The following is a 21102-nucleotide window of genomic DNA, read 5'->3' as shown; positions in this document are numbered from 1 at the left end:
TGGCAATGAGGGCTTGTTTCCCCAAGGAGGCACTCCCTCCTTTCAGTTGTAGTTGAACAGGGTAAAATGACATTCAGCTGGGATAGTTTGTGCTTCCTTCACGGTATTGTTACATGGTTTCAGGGACATATAAAGTGTTCCTCACCATCCTTCACCTGAAGCCATTACAGCATCAATTCAGGTGAGTCTTCTACCACACTGTCTTCAGCAAGGGTAACCTCAGCTCTTTGACCTTGCAGGTTAATTTGTAGCTGTGCCTTTATAGTGTCTTTGTAAACACATTTGGTAATGGCTTGTTAACCTGTCCCCATCAGCAGAGGTGAGACTGCAGAGCTGAGGGTAGATGCCCTGATGCTCAGCACCATCAGGCAAGGGTGCTCATACTGCACTCTCCTGTGTCCTGTGTGTTGTGCCCAGGGTTGCAGATGCCGACATGCTGTGGGTCAGCTGTGCACTGAGCAGGAAAGAAGGGACAATTTCTCTTTCCTTGTTGCTAATTATGCAAGTTTCAGGATTGGTGACCTGACACTAATAGGGCCACTGTGTTTGGCCAGTGAGCCACACCACTCAGCCACGAGCGTGTACTGTGACAGCTCATCACCCTGTTGGTGTTGAGGGATACCAAAGATAGCCTGCTGAGCACCAGGGAGGATACCCAGCGACATGCCTTCTCCTGCATAGGAAACTTCCCTGGAAACCTCCTCTTCCCCTCCCACATAGCAAATGAAGGCTGTCACTGCTGGTTCCTGCTGCTTTCGTTAATACATTGGGAGATGTCAAAACAAGAGCTGAAACCTGTCTTGCATTCATTCTGTATCTTCTAGTTGAGACTGCTCTGGCTGACACCTGTAACACAGCCTAGTACCTTGGGCTGTTCAGAGTTGCTGGAAGCTGAGGGCTCGCACTCTGATCGGACGCGGGTTTCTGCACATCATGTTCTGGCTAGGCCAGCCCTGAGGGCAAGGGCTGCTGTGTACTGGTGTCCTGGCACAGGGAAGGAAATGCTGCTCATCAGAAGGGCTCTTTGAGGGGAAAATGATTCCCCACATCAGCAGCCCAACAACACAGAGATCATGTGCAGGTCTGGGTACGAAAGGTTACTGGCTATTTGCTGCAATTAAAATACTCTCAAGCTTTCCGTTAGCTCAGTGGGTAGCCACTGGGTAGCAATATCAGCCTGTCAGTCACCAGGATCTTTAATTAAACCTAAATTAAAAAATTTTACAATGGTCAAAATGGATAACACCCCTAGTGGGACAGAGAAGTGACCATCTTTGGCTGACAGAGGCGCATGACTGCACCTCCTGAGGCTGGGAGAACATCCCAGGAGAACATGGCTGCACCCTCAGCCTGGTCCTGGGTTAAATGGGGCATGGCTGGTTTTGTATGCTAACTGGCCCAGACAGTATCTTCCTTCTGTGGTGAGCTGGTGCCCAGCTTGGGTGCCTGTTTGGAACAAGACTCAAAGCTGCGTTCACCTTCCTCAAAATCCTGGCAAGCCACGCCAGCAAAGCCCACCCGGACACAGGCATGAACAAAAGGGCGGTTGCTTATCCTGCCATAAGAGCGGCTCTTTGAGGTTTTGTTCATGCCCGGGAGCCCGTAACCTGGCCTGTGTTGCTGATGTTGAGATGAGGGTTGTGCCTGAGGGCCTGGCTTCCCCAAATCTGCTGCTCTTGCTCAGCAGCACAGCAGGATCCTCTACGCCTGCCCGCAGTCCTGGAGGACTGACTGTCACTCTGCAGTGACAGGTCTCCAGTCTCAGCTGACAAAGGTACCTGTATGGCAGGGTGTGTGTTGAAGATAACCTCTTTCAAAAGCTGACAGTTCCTTCAGGAACAGAGGAGAAGGCAGAATTTTAAGCTTTGAGGTCAATCTCTATTCCTACTTGTCCAAGAAAACTGTATTGCTGATATGCTGGCTCAGTCTTCACCTGGTGAATGGCAGGCAGCAGCAAGGCAGGGAGCTGTGACTCTGACTAGGCACTGACCAGGATTTAAAAGGAAAAATGTAAATCACAAATATTTTTTCCACTTTTTCCCCCAGCAGGTTTGTGTAAAGTTCATTGTATTATTGAAAGCTGTAAGTGATTAAAAATACACTGGGGTGCTTCAGGTCAGCTGGTTTTTAGTAGTGACTTTATTCTCTGAGAAATTCTTGCCCATAAGTTTATTAGGAGAAATTCTGCACCTTTCGAGGTCAGTATTTTAAAATAGCTTTGCCCTCTAGCTCACTTTTGCATCCCCTTACAAGCTCTTTTCTGTATGAAATGGGATTCAGTAATTCCAAAGTTCCCAATTCCTTTTTTCACCCTTCTCCAGGGCATCAATATTCACTTAGCTAAGAAGATGATTGAAGACAGGAGTAGAGATTATATGAATGCGCGACGTGTAGCAAAGGTACTTTTCTTTGTTCTATTTTATTCTACAAAATAGCATTAAACTTGGTTATTTTCAAATAAAAATGTGTATTTGACTAATAAAGTTGATATGCTAAAATATTTGTGTCATTTTTATAAAGCATAACCTAAAGTAAATGTTTAATATGTGTAAATCTGCTGTTCAAAACATCGTGTCTGTTTCAGGAATATGAGACAGTGATGAAAGGTCTGGACCGCAATGCTCCCTCTGTCCCCCCTCAGAATACCCCACAAGAGGCTCAGCAGGTAGACATGTGGAAGAAATACATCCAGTGGGAAAAGAGCAATCCTCTGCGTACAGAAGATCAAACTCTCATAACAAAAAGAGGTAATTAGGACATGTAGAATTGTATTTCTTGGTTCCATTTATGACCTCCAGCATAAGTAATGATGTGATTTAGTGTTCAGGGATTGTGCTGGAGCAGAAGTTGATCAAGTTTCTTGCATTGTGTGAGTGGTTTTTTTTAAACTACTCTTTAGTTTTTGCTCAATGCAAGCTGAAAGTAGTACATGGACTTTGGGGGACAGTGCTATCGATAGTCGTGTGCCACTGAACTTTCACTGGAGGTCAGGAAACAGCGGGTGGGTCACAGCCTGATTTTATGGCTGATGTCCTTCAATGAGTTCTGTTTCTTCCTTTGTGGAGGAGGCAGGTTTTACTGGCTGGTTACAATTCATAAAGTTGCTGTCAATATAAAAGAACTGCAGTTGTGATCACTGTATTCAAAGCCAATTAGTATTAATATTGTCTGATTTATTTGCTGGTTTTTGTATTTCATACTTCCATTGTGCAAGACGGTACCATTTCTGCAATAGCATCCAAGGAGTATTTCTTACATTTTTTCCCCTCAGTTATGTTTGCCTATGAGCAATGCCTTTTGGTTCTGGGACATCACCCAGATATCTGGTATGAAGCTGCACAGTACCTCGAGCAATCTAGTAAGCTGCTAGCTGAAAAAGGGGTAAGCAGATTGCCACTGCTTTTCTTTCATACTCCATTGCTTTGACATCGTGTACTGTTAATTTTTCCTCAGATACTTAAGAACCAAGGAGGGGGGTGTGAAAAATATTTAGCACCATAAGTTGTGTCATCTTCAGAATTTTAAAATAGGGGCTATTTTAAGAAATAGTAATATTTGCATTTGAGATAAGGATTATGAAAAACTATTTCAGTGTGGGACAGTTTTAGGTCTGTGGGGTTTTTTGGCCTGATTTTATGATTTCTTAAGTACTGGGAAGATTATTATCTCTTTATTGGAGCACTGCATGGAAGTTCACTGGGACTTTTCATGCGCAGAAGATACTCCATAGATTGGCCTTAATTGTCACAGATGCTGAACAATTATATTATCATACTTATTTTATAACAGGACATGAACAATGCTAAACTTTTCAGTGATGAGGCTGCTAATATTTATGAAAGAGCGATCAGCACTTTATTAAAGAAGAATATGCTTCTTTATTTTGCATATGCAGATTATGAAGAGGTGAGCAAAAATAGTGATGTACTGACGTCAAAACCCAAAGACATATCTCATCAATAATGTCATTTATTTGAAACATATTGAATACACAGAATTCTAAAGAATTAATTTACTGATTCTTCTAGCTTTAACCTCCTTCAGTGTTTCTGAGACCGAGCTGACAAAATGGAGAGGAAAAGCCCATAGTATGAGTTACACAGTTTTTGAAAATCTACTGTCTTTCCACTTCTATATTGACTGTATTTTTTGAATTACTATGAAGTTGAAAGGCTGATAGATTTACATTTACCAGAGCATCAGCTTCTTCACATTTAAAATGGGGATAAAGAACACCTTTCCTATCTAATTTCTGGGGGTTTTAATGATGTATTTGCATGGCTGTGAGGGAAGATGGGCGACACCCTATTCTGCAACTTTCTTGAGAAACCTCTGTACCCAGGTCCCACCATATTGCACAGCCTCTGTAATGAGTAATGCCCCGACAATGGCTGGTTTTGCACGTGAACCATCAGGAATAAAGGCCGTTTCCTACTGATCAGATGAGGTCTATGGAATCCTCGGCAGGATATATTTTTCCCACTTATGACATGGAAGAGTCTTTGCCAGAAGATCCTGAGGACAACAGAAAAAAAAACCAAACAAACAAACAAAACCCCAAAACACCCTTTTCCCTTAAAAGAAAAAGCCTTCCTTGGCTTTTAGTGCAGCCTCTTGTATTGTAAGTGTACTGGTGATTTAAATTTTTTAAAGTTGTGCAGTACAACTTGGAGGGCTGCAGCTGGCAGGAAACAGAATGGATTATTTGAAATGTGTAGGTTGGAGAGTGAAGGTGGTTTTCCTGGCTGTCTGCACGTTACTTTTAGACAGAAGTAAAGGAAACAGTCTTCTTATCCCAAACACCTACAATGGCAGTTCTGCTGCAGTATTTCTAAACGAGGAAAAAAACTTAGAGATTCTTGAAAGACATGTGCATAAGAATTAATGAGACATGAATGTGGGAAGTAAATGACTGCACAAGACAAAAAATGCATCTGAGTAAAGGGACTGACATACATAGGGTTCAACTGGGGGGAAAAAGGAAACAAAAATTAGGGTTTTTTTTCTTTGAATTGATTTTCGCGTTCTCACTGGTAATTTGTAAGAGTATTACCAAGCAGTCTGTATTTCCTTTTTATTTACTTAGAGTCGAATGAAGTATGAGAAAGTACACAGCATATATAACCGACTCCTGGCTATTGAAGACATCGATCCCACTCTGGTAAGATGATCCTTAGTATTGAGTGTTTCCACATTTGCATGGACAGTCACCTGAGTACACTCAGAGAACGGTGAAGTATTTACAGGAGTTCATTGGGTCACAAGGATGATTGAGCAGGTGGAGTACTGAGATGACAGATTAAGATGAAAATTTCAGCAGTGTTGATAGTGGTAGTGTGTTTAATCCACTTGGATACACTAAGTCGTGTCCACTTTTCTCCTGTGTCTCTTTTGGAGAATTTTTTAAAACAAGCAATGAAGATATGAGATGTTAAAGATTTCATGACACAGCTCCTAAGAATTAGTGTATGTTTTGTTGGCTTAACTAAAATCTCACTTTGCCTCCCCTTAACTGATTAAAAGCATGTTGCCTTTGCCCATTATTCTCCCTACATAGAATACACCATACTGTGTGCCTGTAGTTTGCAAATAAATTTGCAATGCACCATATAAGTATCAAAGAGTATTGCTGTACAGCTGCTTAAGTTATGTAGTAAACAACATTGTCTGTAGTGCCAGCTGCGATGGTGCTGAACAAATGGTGTGAGAAAGTAACCTGCCCTCAAAAAGTTATGTAGTTTATAAATAGACACAACAAAGCATGAGAAGGAAAAATAAAGTCTGAGGTCTAAAATTAAACAACAGGTCAGTGTCAGAGGAAAGGTATCCATTTACTGACATGTTCTATTCATTAAACAGATCAGAATGCTTTCCAAATAAATATTTTCTGAGAAACCGCAAACCAGTTCCTCCTATTTGAGGAATGCTGTTATTTGTGATCTAATTCAGAGTGGAGGGAAGTTAAGTCCCAAAGAACTGCACATCACAAATTGGCCACTGAATTAAATAGCACATTCATTATTTCCTTGATCAGGTGTAAATATTTGCAAACAGGATTATTTGTATCTTAAATCGTATAATGTACAGGAAAATGCTTCATCTGCTTTTTGACTGTTAGCCTTATAGATACCTTAACTTTATTGGAACGTTACCATCTTTACAATAAACCTCCACTTCTCTAAAGGCAGCAGCTTATGTAAATTATATTCATCTACTTACCTCCCCTTCCTTGAAAAATCTGTGTATTAATTATTGTCATTTCAGGGCATCAGTCTTAGGTATATTCCATTTTTTAAAAATAGTATATAAAAAGCTTTGTCTCTGTATTTGTAGCAAGACAATAGAGAGGCATAACACAGTCTTATTTTATTATGACTTATTAGCTGTATTTTGTGAGTAAAGATTGTTTCAGATATAGTAAAAAAACTTTATTATATCCTACTATTTGTTGTTAGCACTGATGCTATATAAATATATATATAAATACATATAAACATATATAAATATATATATATATATTAATACGCACCTCAGGTTTATATCCAATATATGAAATTTGCAAGACGAGCAGAAGGCATCAAATCTGGAAGAATGATATTTAAGAAAGCAAGAGAGGATGCCCGGACCCGCCATCACGTCTATGTTACAGCAGCTTTAATGGAGTATTATTGCAGTAAGGTAATCACATATGCTTAGTGTGATATTGAAGAAGCGTTGGGAGGGTGCATGGCTCACTGAAACTAATAGCTTTTTTTTTTTTTTTACTGTTTGCAGGATAAGTCTGTGGCCTTTAAGATTTTTGAGCTAGGGCTTAAAAAATACGGGGACATTCCAGAATATGTACTGGCGTATATCGACTACCTTTCTCACCTTAACGGTAAGCTTTGAGCTTTGAGAGGTCTAATGAAGCATTGCTGCGCCTTCTCTGTGAGTTTAGGTTCTGGCCAAGTTCTTTGTATTTTAGTTTTAATTCTTCTTGAAGAGCAATGTAACCTCTTCATAAAACTTGGCAATTAATTTGTAAAACAACCCTGCTGTTTTGCCCTTATTGAAGTTCCAGAAGAGCACTGACATTAGATCTTGATTCTCCTGAATAGAGGAGAGTGAACTTTCCAAATTGCAGCTCATGTACGTTGCAGCAGTTTTACAGCATCTGCGATGAGCAGTGGGGAGTACACTGAGAAATCTAAAACCCAAGGAAAAAGATCTATAGGAGGTTGAAGTCAGCGTGAGAGGGCTGGTGGGTTAGTTGGCCCCTGCTAGAATTAATTTAAACTTGTTCTCCTCAAATAGATGAGATGAGGAGGATATAAAAGCAATATTGTGAATATTGATCCTGCTTGGAAGTTGCCGAGGAGTCAGGTTGCAATACAAGGAGCCGGGCACAGGCAAGGACACAGCTCCCTGCCTGGGGACCCCTGGGCAGGAGCAGGTGGTGGCTGCAGCAGGTCTCTCTGTGGAATTCCCTGCTGCAGGAGTTAATAGTGATGTTACAAGAAGCCCGAGCTGCTGTGGGGAGCAGGGGCTGATGGAGACCTTTGTGTGGAACTGTCCTGATCCATGTTTCATGGGGAATTAGAGAAGAGAGAGAAGAGCAGTTCATCCCAGGCTCTTCCTCTGCCCAGTCCTGTCTGCCAGATATCCATTAGAGTTTCAGATTTCTTCAGCTATTTCTTGAAGTATTCAGTACTCTAGCTCAGCATTTGTAGCATGACAACAACAGAGGTGTCACACAATCTGGGTTTTATTACCAACTGTTACCTCACTTTTGTGAGCCAGTCTCCAGGCCATGGTGGGAGCAGTGGCTGCAAGTAGCTGTGCTGCTGGATCTTCTGAACCTCCCAGTGCGTTCTGTAGGCACCAAGAACATGAATCTCCTGCCAGACTCCAGTACCTTCTTTTTTTGTTCAGGGTCTGAAAGTTTGAACACTTAGAGCTTTTTTTCTCCTGTGAGCTGTAAACAGAGATTTTTCTCAAGTCAAAGTGTATTTAATTTTGCAAGAAGGTATTTTAAGTCTACGTGAATACTTGCAATGCCTTTCCATAGATTGCCATCAGAAAAAAATACCTTAAAACTTGCCAGTATATTGATCTGTCTTAGCAGACTTTACTGAAAAACAAGGAAACTGATCACTGAACTCCTGTAAATGTAAGATATGGTAAAATACACAGCGAGAGAGACAGGGCAGAAGGTAGCAGTTCTAAGAACAAAACCACCAACCCCTCCATTCCCCCAGCTGGCAGCATACAAAGGCTGACTGCTCGCTGGGAACCAGGTCTACTAATTTTGGGACGACTTCTGAGGAATATACAAGTATATTAATATTGCCCTAATTTAAAAGGGAAGTAATTAATTGAAAGGCTAAATTTAAAATTACCAAGTTATGCCATTGTGATAATTAAGGAAAATGTAAAAAACCAGAGATCCTGAAGAGATGTGAAGCAATAGCTCTGCTGTTATAAAAGAACCTGTATTAGGATCGGTTTGTTGCTATCAACAAAAATAGACAAATAACAAATTCACAGTAGATTGAACGTTGGTAGTTTTATGTAGGCATTCAGATTTTTTTCCTACTTACTGAAATTCAAATCCAGGTATCAGATTGTCAGCCTTATATTTAATTCAATGTACACACTTCTTTGAATGGACATGATTTTAAATTGTCTTTAATATATTTTACTCAGTGTGATTTTTCTTTTTTCTTTCTATTTTTAAAGAGGACAATAATACGAGAGTTTTGTTTGAACGTGTTTTAACTTCAGGGAGCCTTCCACCTGAGAAATCTGGGTACGTCTGCAAAAGCAGTTTCACTACACTAAAAAAGATGCATAACCCCTTTCAACTACAAACATCCCAAAGAAATTAGAAAAATTAACAGCAGGACAAAATTAGGTACAGATGTTCCTTCCCCTCTTCATGCTGTCTAAAATAGCAACAACTGTGACAGATTTGTGAAAGTCCCTATCCCACTTGCAGTGAAATTCATTAATTTATTGACTTTAAAACCTCATTGACACAGGATTGTTGAGGATAAAGTGCAAAATCCTCCTGCGCAGTGAGGATTCAATGGTATGAGCAGGTGGTGTGGCCAATGACGTGTACCCCAAACCACACAGATCCTTTAGCTAGATGGGGAGAGGGAGCTGAGAATGTCTTTTGGGAGAATTAGCTGGGAATTTATTGCGGAGAATGCTGAACAACTCCCAGCTCCCAGCCAACTGAAGATAAAATGGGAAAAGAACCAGAAAAGACTTGGATTAACCACTCCCTGCCACATTTTCATCACTACTTCTTGAATTTATTTCTCTGAAAAAATGCTTACCAAACTCTTTGCAGTCCAAGTGTTCACTATTAATATTCTGGTAGACATAGGCATCAAAACTAAGAAATCAAACATCACACTGCTGTGCACATTCATTCTGCAGTTTAATTCTGATCTTTCGTGAGAAATACTTTTATGTCCATTTTAAAAGTGAGAAAAAACAATAATTTAAAAGCTGACTCTTCTTCAAAGGTGAATTTCAAGTCCAGAAATATGGTCAGATGTTGTTTAAATTATATCTGAGATTTTCCCCAGAGAAATAAGCAGTTACTATATATATGTTGGGCCGTGTAAAATTCTGAAGTTCTGCCTGTTGTGTTACAGGGTATTGCTTTTGTCTGCTAGAATATGCTGGTCTATGCAGATGAATTAAATCATAATCTGTGTTGAAAAGTCCTTCACATACCAGAATCAGAGTGAAATTCTGTGTAGTGAGATGAGTAAAGTCTATTTGTGCATCTTACATGGATGACAAAAGCTTACCTCAAATGCTGAAGCCATGTAGACCAGTAATCCTTTCCATAACAAAGTCCTTTACAGTCCACTAGACTGAAAGCTTTTACAGAAGTGTGTAAGGCACTGGGAAGGTAACGCACGCTATAGATGCATTGGAAGCACATAATAGAAATGGACATGTGTTCCCAGATCACCTCCTCTCAGTCTCTCCTCTCATTTGTTTTTTAATTGGGTTGTGATCAGTAATTCTTTCTCCTTCAGCAACTGCCTGTTTATCTGTTCCTTTATAGGGAAATCTGGGCTCGGTTTTTAGCTTTTGAAAGTAACATTGGTGATCTAGCGAGTATACTGAAGGTTGAAAAACGGAGGTTTACGGCATTCAAGGAAGAATACGAGGGTAAAGAAACAGCTCTGCTGGTGGACAGGTATAAGTTCATGGATTTGTACCCTTGCTCTGCTAGCGAACTGAAGGCCCTTGGTTATAAGGTAAGTGGATAAGAACCCTTGATTTTACCATTATTCTTTTCAGTCCTAGCAAACTTGCACAATTCCTTGATTAGGACTTGCCTTACGCCTTTTTCCCTTGATAGAAAAGCAGGTAAAACAGGCCCGGTGTGCCTCCTCCTTGTTGTCCTCTTGGCAGCAAGTGCCAGGCATGGTGGGCTGAGGGCAGAAGGGAGCAAGGAGCACAGTGACAGCTGCGGCTTCATGTATTGGTATTGACCTCTCGTCTTCCCTGGAATGGTCGATGTGTTAATGCCATCAGCACTCAGCTACAGGCCTCCACTTCAGGCTTAAACCTGAGCTCCTTCAAAAACCAAAATTCTTTTGGAGGTTTGTAGAATCAGGTCATCTGTATGAAACATTGCTGGCTCCAGTTGCAAAACTCAGCTCACTTCATAGAGAACCACATCAAAACAAGACATACCACAGTCCCAACGACTGCTGTACACAGCTGAGAAAAATTATCTAGAGAGAGCCGCGGCTGCCTGCTTTTTTTTCAGTTGTTTATTATGGCTAAAGAGCTTTGGCATTGCTGTTTGGAATTTAGAGTCAAGGCCGGACACCTGTATCTGGTGGTTCATCTTGTTTCTGACCACGTGTATTTGAAGTACTATTTTAGTCATGTAGAAGGCCATAACACTTTGGAAAAGCATTAGAGCAGAATAAAATGACAATTATTTATTTTTTTTAAAAGCATGATGTAAAATAGGCTGCCAGAAAAGCAGCAACGGCTCTGTTGGAGGAACTGCTCTTTCCCATTTGCATGAGCAGGAAGAGAGCCTTCAATTCATGTCTCAAAATCAGTGCCTCAGCTTCCACTTATGTCTTAGAAAAGTAATTTTTGAAAGATATAGAAGCCATCAAAGTTAGCAAAGCAGCTGAATTGTTAATCTTCACACAGTTGTAAAATAATCTGATAGGTGGGAATAAGAGTCATGTTGAGTCACTGAGTACTTTTAATGCAACTGGGACAAAGTTATTTTGAAGTTCCAGGTGGGCTTACAGGAGAATACATCTCAATAACTGCATGTGAGGTGGTGTGTACCCAAGATGATTCAGCCCTTGGGCTGATTTCTGTTGCGTCGTAGCACGCCAAAATATAATCCTATTTGAACTGGTGCTTTGCATGCCTGCTGACTGCCTTCTGCTTTGTTGCTTTTCCAGCTAAAGTAATCTAGGGAATGAAATGAGGGAGAAATTATAGTTGTGAAAGGCCTGGTGATCTGCACCTGCTCACCTCAATCTTTTTAACCTAAAAAAAGAAGCCATTCAAAAATGACAAATATGGTCCCATTTGGTAACAAAAACAAGTGTTTCCACTCCCAGCTGGGACACTGTGGGATTAAAATGTTTGGTGAAAACGTTCAAGTTTTGCTCAGCTCGTCTTCTAAGAGGACATCTGACATTACAGTGATGATAAAGTGAGAATAAGCAACTGGTGTAGAGAGATGTTTTGTTCTGTAATTTAAACAAGCAATGTGATCAGTGCTCTCTAATTGGCTTTTGCAGGATGTCTCCCGTGCCAAGCTGGCGGCTATAATTCCAGACCCTGTGGTTGCACCTTCCATTGTGCCTGTTCTCAAAGATGAAGTAGACAGAAAACCGGAATATCCCAAACCAGACACTCAACAAATGATTCCATTTCAGCCAAGACACTTGGCACGTAAGTCAGATGTTCAGTCGGAAGTGGTTACGTTTCACCTGGTGGCAAGTTATTACCCTGTTTAGCAAACCTAATCACAGAGACTTTCCTGGTCTTCAGTCATCTAAACATGTACTTAAATTTTAGGTTGTTATTTAATTGGATTGCTAAAGGCATTTATATTTTACTTAATACTAAGGTCACATGGAAATAAGTACAAGCAGTTTGGGGTCTGGTAAATGGTAATAAGCTGTTTAACACTGCTCGGAGACTTCAGATCATTAACAGTATGTAATTGGTAGAGGCAAAGCTGACAGGGTAGTAATTATTTGCATCAAATAATAACGCTGCAAAAGCAGTTCCAGTCTAGCTGTCCTGCACTGCCTTCATACAGTTTTTCTTCCCACAGCTCCAGGTTTACATCCTGTCCCAGGCGGTGTATTTCCTGTTCCACCAGCAGCTGTAGTTCTCATGAAGCTCCTGCCACCTCCTGTTTGTTTTCAGGTTTGTTTAAATGAATTCTGAAATCTTCAAAAAGTTATAAAGAGATTCTGTTTTGACAGAACCACAGTATGTATCACTCTAGTGAAAATAATCTTTTAAACTTTTTTTTTTTTTTGTAACAAATCAGGGTCCCTTTGTTCAAGTGGATGAGCTCATGGAGATATTTAGAAGATGCAAACTGCCAGACAGTAAGTTACTTGTTCACTCTGGAGTCTGGGACAGTGCTGCATATGACTTTGTTTTACATATGGATATTGCTGTCTAAAATCCAGACCTCATTTACAAATGTGTAATTATTATTTAAGAGTATACTGTTGAATTGGCTGCCTTTGTAGGCTGGAATATACATAGGCATGTTTGTATATTTAACTGCGGGGAGATCAACAAAAAGTCAAAAAGCTGAAAATCACCAGCTGCTACTTCAATAACATTTTAGTGGTAACCATTAAAAGAAAGAAATGGAAGATGTTCACAATATCCTATAAAAGAAGCAAGACATGACTTCTAGCAGCATTTAACCGAATGTTAAATTACAGATGTGCAGTATGGTAAGTTCACTGGTTTGCGTAACTCTGAATGCACATTGGTGCAGTGTTTCCTCAGCTCCTACAAAGGCAGAGTTCTGAAATATAAAACCAGGACTACTCCATACTCCATGTAAACTACAGCAGATGATAATATGCTACTTTTCACCCCCTCCATTAGTTTAAAGAACAGATGATCAGACAGAAAGAAAGCTAGGATTTAACTTCTTTTAGAGTGAAAATTAAACATCTATGTAAATTATCCACGGTATTTTTCAAGCACTCTCTGTTCAAAAGCAGAAACTGGCCTGCTCTGTGTACTTTCTGATGAATCATGAACTAGCTCTACTGCTTCCCCATTTTATTAGCTTGCAAATGACCTCAGTACACAAGGACTAAGGGAGGTCTCAAGCTGAAGCAGCAGCTTAATTAGTTTTCACCGTAGCTCACAGTTTTAGAATTAATTCTTAACATTTGTAGAACAGGGAAGGAAAATGCCTCATGTTCCAGAAATCTCCACAATGTATTTATCTCAGTGTCCCTGTTTGCATGCTTATTTCTAATCAGGGAATAGTTTCACAAATTAAATTAATCTCTTTTTTTTTTTTCTCTAAAGCTGTTGATGAAGCTGTACGAATAATTACTGGAGGCCTACCTGAAATAGCTGTGGAAGGCAATGGACCTGTGGAAAATAACGCTATGCTCAATAAGGCTGTTAAGAGACCACATGAAGATTCTGATGACGACGAGGAGAAAGGGTCTGTAGTTCCCCCTGTACACGACATTTACAGAGCACGACAGCAAAAGAGAATCCGGTGAAACAAGTCTGGAGTGACAGACAAAGACTTGCATTGAGTCCGTCAGTCTCTCAAAAGTCAAGCATTGAAAAGGGACAGCTGCAAACAAAAAAAAAATCTTGAAAATGGTTTTGTTACTGTGGTGCCTCTTCTCCCATATGGTTCTTGATCCGAAAACAGCCAGAACAACCTTAGAATGTCCAACAAAACTAGGTTTTCAAAGCCAAAAGTGCAAAATGTCAAAACTGCATTTTGTTCTTCAAGGGTGTTCACATCTACCACTTGAAATCTTGTGGGTTTTCAACAGTTTTATTTTAAAAACTGGATGGCTTATACTTGTGAAGCATTTTTTAATTCACATTTTCTGGAAAACAGTTGTTCTCAGTTTGTTCATGTAGTGTCCTGCCTTATTGTTCGTTTTTATTTATGGCAGAATGTATGGAATCTGTTTTGTAGTTGAAAATGGAAAAAAAACATTCCTTTAAAATAAAAGGATATCCATAACATCATGCCTCATTCTGGTTTTATTCAAACACAACAAGTTACTTCTCAAGTATTACTCAGCCACTTCAAAAGCGATGTTAATAAGACCATCACAGGAAATTGATCAGAGCAATACATATTAGAATTAGCTTTTTGCCATTTTTCTAGAAGATACAGTATATTTTTGCTTTTAATTCCATGACTGTTGAAAGAAGACAGCATCGTAAGACAAACTCGGTACGTATTTCTAATGTGGATTGTCCAGGAGTAGCAGCTATCACAGTCTGTTCCTGGATAACTGCATTGGTCTTCCACTGAATGTACAAAGCTAAATGTTAATATATTTGCTATATAGTTTAACTTGTTGTTTTCAAACAAGCTAACAAAACACTGTATGAACTTTCAAAGCAGTTTCTATGCATACTGTAGATTTTAACTTCCCATTGACTATTCAGAATTGCACTCTGATAAAACCAGAAGAACCCCCTTGGACTACAGGAAATTCAGATACTTGGAGTGGCTCCTGTCTCCCAGGCTAGAAGGTGGAACAGCGTACGTATAGCCAGGTAAGTGCTCACATGGAGGTAGGGTCTGGCCTCACTAATCCTAGAATATTTTTTTTTTTGGTGTGTCACTTTTAATCTTAATTGTATCTCCCTATTTTTTTTAAAGAGGAGGTAGAGAAACTATTTGTCAACCACTGCCATTAAAAACCAGCCTGGGAAAAATCACTAACACGATTTGCACCTGTGGGCAGTTATTACAGTCTCTTTAGATCTTTACTGCTGAAAGGCCTACGGCACCCACCCACAGAGACACTCGGTCCCACCATGAGTACCCCCAGAGGTGAGCTTGGAGCCAGCCCTGGCTACTGCACCGTTTCCTACATGAAGCCTTCGGATCAAATCCCTGCTGCGAGGAGAGATGGGACTTGACTTACTGCATCGACCCTGCAAGCAATACGCACGCACCAGCGTCCATGTCAGAGTACGCAGGAGATGGACATCATGGACATTTGGACCCTGAATTCCAGAACTAGGAGCAGCCATCTCCTAGACTAAGTAAGTACAATTTTCTCTATTGATAATGCAGTTGCACTCGTTCTAGCATCAATCCCATACTTTTCAAAGCCTTTTCTAAGGCTGTTGTTTCACCATGGTGTTATTCTTTCCCCACATCCTTGAGATCGTCCCCTACACCATCTGAACTTCTGTAGTACGCGTAATTCACAGGGGCCTTTAAAGGCAGCTTCATGGCAATCCTAAATTACAAAATAACAGCAGCAATTTATAACTTCTGCAACTCTCATTTAACAAAAATGAAAACAGCTTTGTCTTGGTTATTTATGTATTTTATATCTCTAGCAATAATGTTTCTGGTAGCTCTTTTGTTACGCAGAGTACTGAATTAATGTTTTGGAGCTGCAGAGCTATAGGCTGTATTTTGAGGTGGATCCTGCACTAATAACAAAGTACAGTAAGCAGATGCAGCAATCTTGAAGACCTCAGTAGTACCTGCTGCTGATTCAAACAATGAAATAGACCACACCAAAAACCTACTCAGAACTTCTTTTTCTGGCTAACCAACCTACTCATTTGGAGTTATCAAAGAAAGATTCAGAGACAGACAGAGACAGTTCATTTTCCTATCTGAGTACTTTTAGCCAAGAGAATAATCCCTTGTCTGAGCTGGTGATCTCTTACGGGGTTCTGGTGGGTTTTTTTCCCTTGGGGGTTTGTAATGAATAAGAAAAGATTTGTTTTATAGTTGCACAGGCTAATTTGGAATAAAAGGTCTTACTTATCCCACCTTCCTCCAAACTCAAAGGTAGTGCAACTATATGCACACTGACATTTAAAGGAAAACTGGAAAGGGACACAACACCACTGATTCATAATCAAGTACTTCCTTCTAGAAGTTCTGTTACTTTGGTTGCCTAGTTGATTAGTAACATGAACCTGGGTGTTAGCAATAAAAGGGCCCTTTTATTTATTTATTTTACACGTTGGGATTTTTTAAAGGAGACAACACATTCTATTTTGGATAGTCTAGTACTTGGGACACTTACCGTTTATGAATGATGCTTTCATAAAATCATCAAATTTTGATTACTGTAATACAGCGTTGTACTCTACTAGAGGAAAATCTCAAATGTACTTACCTCCTAGCAGAGCTTTTGAAATTGCAATAAAGCTGTAAGATCATTGAGTTCTTCTGTGAACACTCATCTGTACAACATGTAGCTCATTAAATTCAAGACCTACAAATATTTTAAGTTTCAAGAACACCTCTACAAAGTGAAAAAAATCTTCTACTGAAAATATTCCCTGTGTATTCAAACTAACATTAAATCATTCACTTCTTACAGTCCATTAAAATCATTTATACCTCCTGTAGTGCTCTGCACTTCCTGGATATTTTTGAAGACATGATTGAATTTGCAACCATCTCAATTTGTATTTTTAAAAAAAACAAGTAAAATTTTCAGCCTACAGTTTCACACACTTTAAATCCACCTTCTGAAAATGACAAAGATTTACTTTAAAGTTGGTATTTCACATAAAAAGGAGTAAACTACTAGCAAAAAAAAAAAGGTAAGAAATGCCACTTTTATCAAAACATTTTAGCTCTGCCCTTCTGAAGTCTTTACAAGAGATAAATACAGCTGCAATCTATAAGATTGCCACCTTTGTAAGTACTGTACATAGCAGAGGACAGTTACCCAATAACCAGAAAATTTGCTACAAAAATATACTGTGTTTTGTAAGATCTGCAGGTAATCAGCAAAAAAATGCTATCAAAAATGCAGTAAAATGCAGAAAAAACTGGTAGCCTACCGTACTAACCATAATGTTACAATAAAGTGCTGTTTGGCTTTGTTTTTTGCCTGTTAAAATTCCTCTTATCTAGAATTTTACCTTACTTCTCAAGTCTTTAAAGTAAGATATTTTAAAGCCAAATCACCCCTTCTGGGAAGGACCATTGCTAATCTGCTCTGGATTAAACAAACTAAATTCACGGTAAATTAGAGTAAAATGCCCTAAAATGAGCCACTTAAATACAAAGTTTGATTCTTAAACTCGTCCTACCTAGAATCAGCTCAAAAATCTAAAAATTGCAGCCAGAAAACTACCAAGACATCCTCCCCTAGATTGCATGCTTACATTAAAAATGCATCTCTCGCTCATCATTTACTTCAGAACCCCTTTTGCATCTCATGTACTTTCCTCATCAGTCACCTCTAGTGAATTAAAAGGAACCAGTATTTACATGGAAAGCTGTTTTCCTAGACAGATAGTGGTGCGATTTTTTTAAATAGCAGACAATACCGTATTGGTAGCACACAAACTGGTTTTATGATTCTTCCGACTTCCCTACAAGTTGGGATTCTTCCTTAGTCAGTATTTTGCCAAGGACTGCATCATAGTAAGGGCTGAAGACCATTTTGTTGTAGTTGACAAGACGAACATACTTGACAGCAATCTCTTCCAGCTCTCTTTGAATAGGGCCTAATCCTCCAGGAGTAGCAGGTAATGATTTCTGGTGACTAGATGCAAGATAATTCTCCAGAAACTTTTGAATTCGAGAATCTGGAAAAATTGGACCAAGGGTTTTGGTTTGTTTTCAAAAAAAGACAGTCAATTAGAAATAGTGTGAGCTCATGTAAAATACAGAAAGCCTGGACACAGATTAAATGAGAAACCATGCATGACGTCACCAAGAGTTTTACAAAGACAGACGAGAGGTCACTTGAGAAGAGAGCACTTTTGTCAAAGCGTACCTATTAGCTTGCAGATGGTGTTATCCGCATTGGCCACTGCTTGGATTTGTCCTTTCAGTACAGTCTCTCTCTCAGCTGAGAATGGTGTAAACCCGTGCTGGGAAAGGCAGCTGTTAACTTCGGCACACACCTTCTCACCGATGGTAGCCAAAGATTCCTGCAGGTTAAAGGACCTAGAGAACATGGAGTAGAGCATTACTTAGCAATTTTAGTTACTCATTTTTTCCCACCTTTTAAAAATAAACTGTAGTTGCCTTATTTATCATATGTAATGGAAGAAGTGTAATCCACATAAAGCCAGGACTATAAAGAATAATACATTTTATATATATGAAAAATAAAGTTCATATGTAAAACAAGGAGGTAGGGGGCATTAAAGATTTCCAGCCTGAACAATCCATACAAGTAAGAGCCAACTTTCTGCCTACACAGACAGCTCTGACTAATGCAAAAACCAGTTATCAACCCAGAATGCACACAGCAGTCATTCTAAATCTAAAGGCAAGCAGCTTACTATATGTACCCCACGCATTCTCGAGGGAGCCTGGCCCAGACTGTCAGCATGGTTAGCTCCTTGCCCTCCCATGTGCCAACCAGGCATCAAGAAAAACTTACTCTGAAAAAAGGAGCATGTACACATCGAACTAACAAAGCAAGAAAAGACAGTTCTGTCTGAGGGAGCTGCATAAAATTGTCAGCCTGGGCTCATAAAAAGCCCTCATCACTTGCTCTATATATTCTGCAGTCCACAGCCAGAGAGAGGCTTAAGCTATTTACCAGGGTGAGAACACCTGTCTCTGTGTGACCAGGGCTCCTCAATACTCACGGAAGGTGCATTCCTGTCAGCAGCACCTTGACAATGGTTTTGATTTTCTCAGCAAATCCAGGCAAATCAACGAGCGCCGAGCCTGCTGCACTGAAGGTGACCAGAAGGACAGTCCCAACCAAGAGGAGTTGTTCCAGCTCCAGTTGTATTTCCTGAAAGCGGGCTTGGTCCATTAGCACCGTCTGCAAAGAATGCGGAAGCCAGCAGAGAATCAAGTCAGAATGCTGGGCTGTGAAGTGACATTGTGGCACCTACCTATTCACAGCAGTGACATAAGACAGACACAGAAAAGAACAACACGTGCTCAGCAGGCAGGTATCGGGAACAAAATGAAAAGCCTTAACTCCTCTTTTCCAGCAAAGTAAGTTTCAATGCTGAAGTACCTAAGAGCTACAAGAGCTCTCAATCAAGAGGTAAGTGTTTTAGCATTGTACTTGTTGCAAGGCTACAAATCCAAACAGCTGCTGTTATATCCCAGAAACAGAAAAGCAGAACAAGCACAGAAATCAATTTTTCTGTTAAATACCTACTTCTGGAAAAGGCCTGTTTAGGTGATCCCACTTTAGGAGCTTCAGATAGGCTTGATTTTGTACAGCAGTGGAGCACAAGGCAGAAGCTCCACCACTGGCACCATCATCACTACAGTGGGGAGGCAACGTTGTACATCTCAGCTTTGCAAGATCATCTGCTGCTTCTTGCAACCACCTTGTGACAAGGTCTAAAGAATCTGGAAAAGCAGGGGAAAAAAAAAATCTTGAGAAAATTCCTTTTTAATGTTAGGTTTTTCCACCAATAATGTCCAAATAATCCCATTAGTTACTACTACTAATACCCATTGTATCAGTTATTGACATGCATTTCATTTATTGCATTAAGCAGAACATCTCAAACAAAATTAAAACACACAGCTACAGGAATCGGGAGGTGAGATGATGCTAATTATGCCCTACACTGTATTGAAATGAAACTGAACTCCAGTGTACTAAGTGCAGAACTGCTGTTCCAGCAGATTTTTTCAAACTACAGATTTGGGGCACAAGCTGTCATTTACCATATGAAATCTAGAACTTACAAAAAAAATCTGATTTCTTTTCATGATCTACAAGCAAAGACACGCAGTTTACTGGGAGGTCAGAGGGGAAGAAAGAAAGGAACAAAGTCATACTTGGCTGTTTCTCAAGAAACTCCTGAAACTTCTTTCTTTCATATTCAGCAGACTGCTGCATTAATTTTGGCCTAATACTACTGACAGCGAAGTTTGCCATATCCATTTTCATTAGGTCTAATACAGAGAAAATTGCTCTAAACAAACAAACAGAAAAAGTTATTCAAGGCTGCAGATGTTCAAGAGGTACTATTTACAAGATTTATTACAGACTGACTGAGGAAAGAGCAAAAACATGCATGGGAAATATTAACAGGGTGCTTAACAGTTTAAGAGCATGAGACAGAGAGAAAGCTTGAGCAAGCATGTACGTGCATGGATGTGCCTCTTCCAAGCAGGAAATAAAACTTGGTCTTCTGTAAAAAACCCTCCATGGAATTAACTTTACTAGCTCCATAGATTATCTTTCCCAGGATATGCAATATTGTATACATAAAAAGACATCTGGGTTTCCAAGCCTGCATACTATCTGTGTTGGCAGCCTATAAAGCCAGCCTCAGTGGGAAGTCAGTAATCAGACCCAAGGGGGAGAAAAAAAAAAAGGAAAATAAAACCAAACACCAAAAAATAAAGAAAACCACCTTAATTTCAAAGCAACCTAAATCCTGCTGGCAATATTTCTGCCAAGTCAATCCTGAACTCTTTGAAGCTTATCAAATTAGAAAACAACAAGGTTAATGAAATTTCTTCTAACTACTGAGACCTGTTCAACTGAAAACACGGTGACCAAGCAGAAGCCTCTGTGCTCCCACATCTGGTACGTACACTCCCTTTAGAACTGAAAGGATATTATACAGGGAGTGGAGTGGGGGTAAAGAGAGCTCACACTGGGGGGAAAAGGAAGGACTGACTGGAGAATAATACCCAACAATACCTTTTTCCCATGCTACTGCTTGCTTTCTTCCCTCCTTCTGCTGTTTGTATTAAATTCTGATACAAACTGACCATTCAGCTCCTATCTTCAGGCTTATATGCATTTGGCATTTAAGAAAATGTCCTTCATTGACATGCAGGAGCCAGACAAATGCTCCAATTCACCAGAACAAAGAGGATCCTTGTTAAAGACTTCTGGAGCATCTCTCCCCTTCACACCCACA

The 21102-nt window shown here is 39.9% G+C and overlaps 2 protein-coding genes across 2 annotated transcripts in view; one reads left to right on the top strand and one right to left on the bottom strand.

Moving 5' to 3' along the window:
- Positions 1-14256, top strand: part of CSTF3 (cleavage stimulation factor subunit 3) — a gene marked incomplete at its 5' end in the record, with an annotated part of 40455 nt that extends 26199 nt beyond the window's left edge. The window contains 13 exons of the mRNA XM_010162858.1: positions 2322-2399; positions 2585-2747; positions 3272-3381; positions 3790-3906; positions 5087-5161; positions 6535-6678; positions 6775-6877; positions 8719-8788; positions 10070-10265; positions 11793-11946; positions 12335-12429; positions 12557-12617; positions 13570-14256. Coding sequence (XP_010161160.1) covers positions 2322-2399; positions 2585-2747; positions 3272-3381; positions 3790-3906; positions 5087-5161; positions 6535-6678; positions 6775-6877; positions 8719-8788; positions 10070-10265; positions 11793-11946; positions 12335-12429; positions 12557-12617; positions 13570-13772 — 1569 coding nt within the window. The remainder of the gene's footprint in view (positions 1-2321; positions 2400-2584; positions 2748-3271; positions 3382-3789; positions 3907-5086; positions 5162-6534; positions 6679-6774; positions 6878-8718; positions 8789-10069; positions 10266-11792; positions 11947-12334; positions 12430-12556; positions 12618-13569) is intronic.
- A 3331-nt stretch (positions 14257-17587) lies between these two features.
- The window catches only part of TCP11L1 (t-complex 11 like 1), a 10173-nt gene continuing 6658 nt past the window's right edge, over positions 17588-21102 (bottom strand). Inside the window, exons 5-9 of the mRNA XM_010162856.1 lie at positions 20006-20142; positions 19371-19567; positions 18841-19022; positions 18015-18187; positions 17588-17823 (exon numbers count right to left, since the gene is read on the bottom strand). Coding sequence (XP_010161158.1) covers positions 17588-17823; positions 18015-18187; positions 18841-19022; positions 19371-19567; positions 20006-20142 — 925 coding nt within the window. The remainder of the gene's footprint in view (positions 17824-18014; positions 18188-18840; positions 19023-19370; positions 19568-20005; positions 20143-21102) is intronic.

This window comes from Antrostomus carolinensis, unplaced genomic scaffold (assembly GCF_000700745.2).
Source record: "Antrostomus carolinensis isolate BGI_N321 unplaced genomic scaffold, ASM70074v2 scaffold41922, whole genome shotgun sequence".
Lineage (NCBI taxonomy): Eukaryota > Metazoa > Chordata > Aves > Caprimulgiformes > Caprimulgidae > Antrostomus > Antrostomus carolinensis.
This window is presented reverse-complemented; position numbering and strand designations above follow the sequence as displayed.